The sequence below is a fragment of the Neophocaena asiaeorientalis genome, unplaced genomic scaffold (genome assembly GCF_003031525.2).
Source record: "Neophocaena asiaeorientalis asiaeorientalis breed wild unplaced genomic scaffold, Neophocaena_asiaeorientalis_V1.1 scaffold332, whole genome shotgun sequence".
NCBI lineage: Eukaryota > Metazoa > Chordata > Mammalia > Artiodactyla > Phocoenidae > Neophocaena > Neophocaena asiaeorientalis.
Window position 1 is genome coordinate 5589346 of NW_020173111.1, and position 9828 is coordinate 5599173.

Below are 9828 nucleotides of genomic sequence, written 5' to 3' on the forward strand. Positions count from 1 at the left end.
AGCCCGTGCTCCACAACAAGAGAAGCCACTACAATGAGAAGACCGCACACCGCAAAGAAGAGTGGCCCCTGCTCGCCACAACTAGAGAGAGCCTACGCGCAGCAACGAAGACCCAATGCAGCCATAAATAAATAAATAAATTTTAAAAAATGATACAAATGAACTTATTTACAAAACAGAAACAGACTCACAGAATGAAACAAACTTATGGTTACCAAAGGGGAAAGGCAGGCGGTGGTGGGGGGGTGGTGGTGGTGGAGATAAATTGGGAGTTTGGGATTGACATGTACACACAACTATTTTTAAAATAACCAACAAGGACCTACTGTACAGCACAGGGAACTCTGCTCAATATTCTATAATAACCTAAATGGGAAAAGTATTTGGAAAAGAATAGATACATGTATATGCATAACTGATTCATTTTGCTGTACACCTGAGACTAACACAACATTGTTAATCAACTATACCCCAACATAAAATAAAAATTTTAAAAAAACGTAACTTCTCATTAGATCAAATTCTATTATAATAAAGTTATTTTCATGTCCTCATCCAGGCACTGGGCAACTTTTTCTGTAAGGGACTAGACAGCAATATTGTAGGCTTTGCAGGTCACATAAGGTCTCTGTCACATATTTATCTTTAGTTCCCCCCCTCCAACTCTTTAAAAATGTAAAAAACCAACGAACCCCATTCTTAGCTTGCTGGCCATACTAAAACAGTCTATAGGCCAAACCCTGTCCTAGTGGATGGACCAAAAGGAGGAAAGATTTGCTGATCCAATTACAATGAAATTCTCCATAGCAAATAAGCCTGTATTTCAAATTACTTGTCTGAACCCTATTCAAATAAGTCACTCTCTGTGAGTGAACCAAGTAGAGGATCCAAGCACTTAAAAGAACTTCGGTTTTACCACAAAGCAGTAACAGCCATCAACTCTCACTTCTCAGCTCAAATTTGAAAACCAAATTGATTACAAAAGAAAAACTCCACACAGTCACCAAAACAGTATAGAGGTAAAGGTGTGCTCATGATATTGTTTTACGTCCTCAAAAGATCTAATTCAACAATACAATGTACTGTCCATAAACTTTATAATGATAATTTAATTAATGAATTAAATATGTGAAGATCTAGGAGATGTGATTTCCAACTATAACACTGTCACCATAAGATGTGTGAACCTGGACAAGTCAGGTATTTCCATTTGCTCCCTGTCTTCTAAACAGAGGGGGAGGTAAATCCAGACAAATCTCTGAAGTGATGGATTTAAAATTCTTTGACTATTACAATTCATACCTCCTTGATCAGTGATACACTAGAAAAAAATTTTTTATAAGACCTCAACAGTGTTTTAAAAAGATAACATAAAAACATGAATCATGAAAATGAGCAGTCAGAACACTAAGTACACACAATACGTTAGCAACAGCTATCTTGAACACTTCCCATGTATGCCACTGTTTGAAGTGTTTTACAAACATTACCTCATACAATCCTCAGGATAATCCTAAAAGGCAAACAGTATAATCTGAAAGATTAAGCAATTTGCTAAAGAAGGGTCGGTCAGGATTTAAATCCAGCAACGCTCCTCCACACTATTATCACTGTCACTGATCAGGAGCAGCTCCCAGTCTTCTCCCCCACAGCTCAAGACAGACAGGGATGACAAAAGGTAAAATCAAGCAGCACTCTGCCTCCCTTTCCTCCAGTTTCCTTTCCTGCTACTGTGGAAAGCTGAAGCACTGTACTCTTCCTGCTCGGCACAGGTTTGTGCCTGATGCCTGCTTTCTATGCAGGCCTTTGATTCACACTTCCACACTTCTGCAGGAAACTTTACGGTCCACAGCATCATGACAGAGAGAATTCTAACCTGCCATATTCCTTCTTTACCCAAGTAAGATACCAACATTGTAAAATTAACATTTTTGACTTGGCTTTGTATGATATAAAATAAATCATCCTATTTTACCTGAAAGCTCTGGTGACAAGAGCCATGAGGAGTCATCACTGGAGGTACTTTTGGGCTTGGACCCTCTGCATGGCCTTCCATAAATTATCTGATGACCCAGATAGGGTGGGGGGTTTTGATCTGCTGTCCATCTCACAAACAGCATCTCCTCCCTTTCCTCAGCCGGAAAGAGCAGGGAGAAACTTAACCAGCTGTAGCATCTGCACCCGGTGACTCAAGACTACCTCCCTCCAATACGTCAAGGAGTGCACATACAGTGGAAAGTTAGACAAACCCAACCCTGAATCCTAGCTCAGCTGTGTAACCTGGGGTTCAAAGCCCTCTTCTCCAAAACAGTGAACATGCTACACAGTAAAGCACCTAGCAACACTCAAGTAACAAGCATAATATATGATACTCCCACCCCATCAGTTCCCCACCTTTGAATATCATTCAGTAATCCACATCACATTAAAATCATTTCTCTCACTCTTGCAGCCTGACTAGACATGATCTGAAAACCAGAGTTTAATTCAATAAACATTCACCAAAGCCAACAAGTGCTGATCCAATGGTTATTAACAGTTCCTAGGCTCCAGAAGGTCAAAGTCACACTAATGCAATAGTTCTTAATTAACAAACATGATATATATTGTACAATAAAACTGCCTTTAAATTAACATGCCAATTTTTAACCTACCTACTAGATAGGCAAAGATTAAAATGAATAATCCTTGGTGTCAGCAATAGTGCTAGACAAACAAGTACTTTCACATACTGATGGTAGGAATGTAGAATGGTACAGCTTTCCAAAAATACTGTTTAGTAATATACAAAAAGACTTAAAATATATATACTTTTGACCCAGCAATTCAACTTAAAAGAATTTATCCCAAAGATAATATCTGGCAAGTGGAAAACGGGGTATAACAATAATAATCTGCTTACCAATCTTATAATTATGATAGAACCATATATTTTATTCAGTCATTAAAAGGGAAGAAATCCATATCTACTGCCACGCAAAAAAACCCCTCTGATACATAAAGAAAAAAAATCTGACTTCAAAACACAAAAAAACCCCTCTGATACATAAAGAAAAAAAATCTGACTTCAAAACACAAGGTATGAGCCTATTTTGTTAAAAAAACAAATATACACATAGAAAAAATGAACATTCCTATTCTCATAAATTTTTTTCTCTCTCTCTCTCTGGCAAGAAACACGTATTACTTTTATAATTTAAAATAGTGAACACTAATTTTAAGAGGAAGGTATGTTACACATAATTTCTTTCGGTTCTTTTAATCCCAGGAACTATGAAAGAATCTCAGTTAGGAGGCTGTAATTTACCCCACAATCCCACAGCTTCGAATGGTAGGAAGGGCTGACTCCCACACCTGGGGGCCTCTAGTTAAGGACTCTTCCACACCTGAGCGCCCCAGGCCTTTTCACCAGGTTTTTAGCTACAGCAACACGTTCCCTTAGTCCTGCAGTGTCCTCCTCCCCACCCTACTTAGCAAAATTTTACTCAGATACCACCTTTTCCATAATAACTTATATAAGCTATTTAGCAATCATTTCAGACTGACATTTGATTTTTTTTACTATATACTTTGAGTCTTTCCCCACAGAAGGTTATAAGCTCCTGGAGGGCAGGGACCTAGTGAGCCCCGTTTCCTCCAGATGACCCAGCAGAGCATTTTATGCACAGCACGTTCTAATAAATGCTTGATGAACAAATAAATAAAGAGGTTACCTGTGCAGTGTAACAGCCACTGCCCTGACTTTACAAATAAGGCCCCAAAATGTTAGTCCACGGTCACTCAATAGTAACAGTCCCATGCTGAACTTGGGCCTTTTCTTTTTCCTAACTCAAAGCTCCTGTGTGTTTTGCATTTTCAAAGTACTTTTGCTGACCTTCTCTCACATGGACTTCACACCAGCTGACTTACCACTGTATTGGCCGACATCTGTAGTTCTTCCAGCTCTGTTTTCTGTTTTTGACAGCAGCACTAAGGGGAAATATATGAACCACTCTTGACATTTCTTAAACCTGCATTGAAACTATACCTCTAGCTGGAATAAAGTAAAAGCTGGTCATCAATCATCCAATGTTTATTTACTGAGCACCTATTAGGGGCCAAACATCATATTCCATTAACCAGAAACCTCTATTAACTGGCACCTGTGCTTACTGATAAAATTGATGCCCGTAATAGCCTAAAGCAAGGGTCTACAAAGAGCCCACAGGCTAAATCTGGTCTGCTGCCTGTTTTTGCAAATAAAATTTTACTAAATACTGCCACACCCATCCACTTATGGATTATCTATGGCTCTTTGGGGGCTACAAGGGCAGAGTTGAGTAGTTACAACAGAGACCATTATGGCTCACTGAGCCTGGATTATTTACTATGTGGCCTTAATAGATTGCTGACCATCATAAAATACCAATATGCCACTGGACTCTCAAAAACATTTTTTAGCAGTAGTGACACATAACAGGCAATAGTTTCCTTAATCCTTTGAAAATTACCAGTCCAGTATCATATATGTGGTAACACTATTCCTTGCATCACATGCCCATAACCAATCATGCCAGAAAACAGCATCAACTGATAAAAATCTGTGTTTCCCACAAGTCATATAACCTTGGGGATCTTTAATCCCAACTTCTCCCAAAATTAAGTTTCTGACTGAACAATCTCATTATTTTTAGAGTAAGTCCTCACACAGAAAACCATTCACTTACTTGACAAGTTACTTCTCTTAACAGATCTCTAGTCCAGTGTATATCTTGAGGTTTCCTACTTGCAATAATTCAAACATAATAGAAACCAGTTTTACTCCTGATGATGCTCAGTATTTTGTGGGGGTTTTTTTGGCTGCACACTATCCTGAATTATCACCTTCGGGGAAAAATGCAGACTCGAGATTTCTTCCCTGAGTGGAATCAAACAGCCCACATATACAAAGAAACACTTTACTAATTTAAATCCAGTTGCAATATGTTCTCAAAACATTTCTTTAAAAATATACAACTCACAAGCTTTACAATTAGAAATAATTACAGAATGTCAGAAGAGATAAGACTTAAGAGATGACTAAATCCAAATATCTTAATTTACAGATGAGAAAAATGAGGCTTACATGATTTACCGGAAGGACCAACTAGTTTTCATTAATTCATGCTGGCCTTAAATCAGGAAGTTATACTGATGTCTTATCTGTAAGCCAGGCACTGTGCTGGGGTCCAGGGCTACATATGTATCTTCACCGACAATGAATTCAATTAATCTTTTATCAGTGAGATTTTTTTGCAGTGAGACAGATTACATCACAGAGAATCAGATAAAATTCCTTAATAACTGCTAGACATCTTTTTGCTTTTCCTACAAAGAAAGCTCTCTTCCTGCAGAGACAGTCCAGTGGAGCCAGGCCGCACAATTCAGAATCTTGATGTTGCCCCTTTCTGGCTATGTAACCTCACAGCAATTTACTTAACAGCTCTGTGTTTGTTTCCTGATCTTTAAGGGGATAATCACGGTATGTAAACAATCCTTATGTGGCTGGTACAGGTAAGTGCTCTATAAATTTTAAGTATCGTTATTGTTATTTTCCTTAGGTAGTTTTCTTATCAAAACATGGTTAAGTAACCAAGGTATGGAGAAAGTGCCCTCAAAAACAGCTATTGAAATACATGTAATTGCCATCACTGTAGTAAAGTTTGATTAAATATAAAGAGTAAAGAGGAAAAAACAGTTCTTAAAAGGTCCATTTATAAGTTAAATCCTACTTAAAATACATGCACAAGAAATTTTGCCTTTTAGGGACTTCCCTGGTGGTCCAGTGGTTACGAATCCACCTTCCAATGCAGGGGACACAGGTTTGATCCCTGGTCAGAACTAAGATCCCACATGCAGTGGGGCAACTAAGCCAGCGCACCACAACTACTGAGCCCGCGTGCTCCAGAGCCCACAAGCCCTCGCGCCACAGCGAAAGACCCCTACGTGCCACAACTAAGACCCAATGCAGCCAAATGAATAAATAAATATTTAAAAAAAAAGATTTTCCTTTTAATATTACGAACAAACAAGTTCATTAGCAAAATCTTTCATGAAACAATGGTTAAATGTTAATGCCATAGTGTTTCTGGGTTTCACTAGGGGTCAGGCCCGGGTAGAGTAAATGACTGCTTCAACACAAATGCCATGGCAACGGACGTGTCCCTCATTAAGCTACATCCTAGAATCCAACAAATATTTGGATTTTACTTTAAAATAATCATTAGTATTTTTACTCAAAGATGGCCTTTTAAAAAAAGTGATGCAGTAGGAAGAGTACGTGGCACTTCCTCCCTCGAAGGGACTTCTATCAAGTTGGAAAACCAGGCCAGAGTCACAGAAGGCAGGGTCTTTACAGCTGTGTGACCTCGGAAAACTCACTGAACAGGTCTCCAAGATTCAGTACCTCATCTATAATTGGTGTTAACATCTATCTCCCAGGTTTTGGGGGGGATGGGGAAAGGGGGACAGAGGAGGCAAACTAAGATTCGTATGAAAATGCTTTGAGGATGGCTAACACACATGCACACATTGCTAGTTCTGACCCCTTTCACCCACAGGCAGTGGGAAGGGAGGCCGTGTAGCAAGGTAAAGTTAAACTGCAATTTGTGTTTGGGGTACTTAAGCCTTGATCAATGTTCCTATTCTATACAGTTGTTGGAAATGTAAAACCTTGTTATAGTCTCAGATTTGGTTTTTTAAATATGAGACTCCAGAGATCACCGTAATTCATGAAAGACATGTTAGGGCCAAGCATCCTCCTGCCTAGCACCTTCAAACTCGTAACAAAGAAAACCACAATCCCTATTTCTCTATTTCTCCCCTCTACCAGCATAAACTGAATGCGGCCGTAATATGTGATGGTAAAATGTCTTTAAGAAATCTTTAGAGGTATTCTAGAAAATTAACCCTATGTATGTAATCAGTATAAAAATCTGTTATCAGCTTTTTCCAAAGCTGAAAAGGACTTTGATGAAAATCCCAATAGTAACAGTACTCAAAAATTTTTTTTAATTTTAAGCTTGTATAACTTGATACTAGGTGGAGCTTTATGAACTATTAAGCTCATATAAGGGACTTCCCTGGTGGCCCAGTGGTTAAGACTCTGCACTTCCACTGCAAGGGGCACACGTCTGATCCCCGGTTGGGAAATTAAGATCCTGCGTGCCGCATGGTGTGGCCAAAAAATAAAATAAATTAAAAAAAAAAAAAAAGCTTATATAAAAGGAAATTTAGGGCTTCCCTGGTGGCCCAGTGGTTAAGACTCTGCACTTCCACTGCAAGGGGCACCCGTCTGGTCCCCGGTTGGGAAATTAAGATCCTGCGTGCCGCATGGGGGGGCCAAAAAAAAAAAAATAAATTAAAAAAAAAAAAAGCATGGTGCAACCTCAGTGCAAATTAGGAACGTTAAGAAATGAACATCTATTTAAAAAAAAAAAAGAAGGGGGCAACCCCAGGGCAAATTAGGAACGTTAAGAAATGAACATCTATTTAAAAAAAAAAAAAGAAATGAACAAAACTGTCACTTTTGTTTCACTAAAAACAGAACCATGTAACTAACATCTAATGCACAGGAATAATTGGGAGGAACTTATAAAATGAAAACAAAATTCAGGAATCTTATCTTTACAATGGCAGTATTTGATTTTTTTTTTTTTGGTTTTTTTTGCGGTATGCGGGCCTCTCACTGTTGTGGCCTCTCCCGTTGCGGAGCACAGGCTCCGGACGCGCAGGCTCAGCGGCCATAGCTCACAGGCCCAGCCGCTCCACGGCATGTGGGATCTTCCCGGACGGGGGCATGAACCCGTGTCCCCTGCATGGGCAGGCGGCCTCTCAACCACTACGCCACCAGGGAAGCCCTACAATGGCAGTATTTGAAAAGAAGTCTTATTTAACTTAGAGTATTTGAAATATAACCCACTTCAATGAGGTCACTTTGTGTTAGGTCCATTTTAGTTTAGCACTTAATAGTAATTTGTTTAAACTAGTAATCTGAAAACATTTTCTGAATTTTTTTTTGCTCTTGGATCCTAACCTATATCTGCCCTATAAATATCAGTTACGTAGGCACTAACTCAATTTTTAAAGAGTTCTGATAAAATATTTTCTAATCCAGTTAAGAGACTCATCACAAAAAGTCACTGTGCTGTTATCACTTCATAAACATTACCTCATTCAGTTCTCCCCGTAACACTAGGAAGTAGCATTATTATTTCTGTAACATCCATTTTAAGGAAGAAGAAATTGAGGGTCATATAAGTCAAAGAACTTGCTTAAGATCATAGGACTAGTATGTGATAGGGTCATGAATGAACCCAGGTGAATCCGCAGTAGGTACTTTCAATCACATTAAAAACAAAGGTAGGGACTTCCCTGGTGGCACAATGGTAAAGGATCCGCCTGCCAATGCAGGGGACCCGGGTTCGAGCCCTGGTCCGGGAAGATCCCACATGCCGTGGAGCAACTAAGCCCGTGTGTCACAACTACTGAGCCCACGTGCCACAACTACTGAGGCCCGCACGCCTAGAGCCCAAGAGAAGCCACCGCAATGAGAAGCCCACGCTAGCCGGAACTAGAGAAAGCCAGAGCGCAGCACCGAAGACCCAACACGGCCAAAAATGAAAATAAATAAAGTGATATATATTTTAAAAAAAAAAAGGTAACACTAATTTTTCAACTAGCTCCAGTAACTTTAAATAAGGCCAAGAATCATATACTGTAGACTGTCAAGAGTTCATGAAAAATGATTTGTTTCTATCTAAACATTCCCATTAAAAGCGGACCCTGACAAGTATCATTTGACTTCTTTGCTTCCCCTCCTGTTTTTAAATGAACATTAAAAAGCCTTGAGACATCAAAACCAAAGTTTTAAAATTCAACGATCATCCTATAAGCCAAACTTCAAATTTTCACATCTAAAGAATATGAAAGAAATTCTAAGTTACTTTGGAGCTAAGCCTGCAAATATGTGAACCTGTGAATTGTTCTCCACGTCCACCCCCAGAGTCAGTAAAGAAACAAAATACATAACTTCCAGAGAGCAGAGGGAATATAGATCAGGAGATTTGAGACGTTAGACCATTTCTCATTATTACACCCATCAGGCCGAAGGGACTGAACGAAAGGTAAACGTTTACTGCACTTTACAAATTTCAGAATTATAAGTGACAGTGAAAAAGACAGCTGCAACACGAGCCCACTGTACCCGTAAAAGCTGAATCAAATAATTACATTTATCACGACTACAACAGGCCTCATTTCTAGCTTCTGTAAATTATACAAAGAGCCAGCTATTAAATATTGATGGCATGCCATTTGCACTGGAGCTGTCGCGAAGAGCCTCCTGCTACCAATTTTTGTCATGAAAGAAAAAACGTCCTTATTTTCTAGGTAAACCCCAAGCCACTAGAATCTCTCAGATGGGGCTATCGCATTGTCCTTACCGGAGGAATCTGTCAGGGCCAACCCCAGACACCCAGGGGAGGAGAAACTTTCAGGGGAGGGCGGGTCCCTGCAGGTCCCGGGGCAGGGGTCCCTGTTCTCCTTCTCCCCCAGCTGTCAGCCACAGGTCGGGCGGCGGGGCGGGGCCAGCCCCGGCTGTCCGCACAAAGCGAGCCAGAGAGCGGCGGGCGGACACAGACCCAGGCCACGCTGGGGGGCCGCGCAGGGGGGAGCAGGTGGGAGCACTTACCCAGCAGCAGCACGTTCTTCCCCGCGGGGAGCTTGGAGCGCGAGCGGGTGGAGACCTCGCTGAGGATGCAGGACCTGGCGGGGAACAAGGCGCACGCTCAGGCTGGAGCCCAGCGCGGG

The 9828-nt window shown here is 40.4% G+C and overlaps 1 protein-coding gene across 1 annotated transcript in view; it reads right to left on the reverse strand.

The window, feature by feature from the left end:
- DYNC1LI1 (dynein cytoplasmic 1 light intermediate chain 1) overlaps positions 1–9828 on the reverse strand; it is a 42523-nt gene that overhangs the window by 32258 nt on the left and 437 nt on the right. The window contains exon 2 of the mRNA XM_024743474.1: positions 9710–9783. Coding sequence (XP_024599242.1) covers positions 9710–9783 — 74 coding nt within the window. The remainder of the gene's footprint in view (positions 1–9709; positions 9784–9828) is intronic.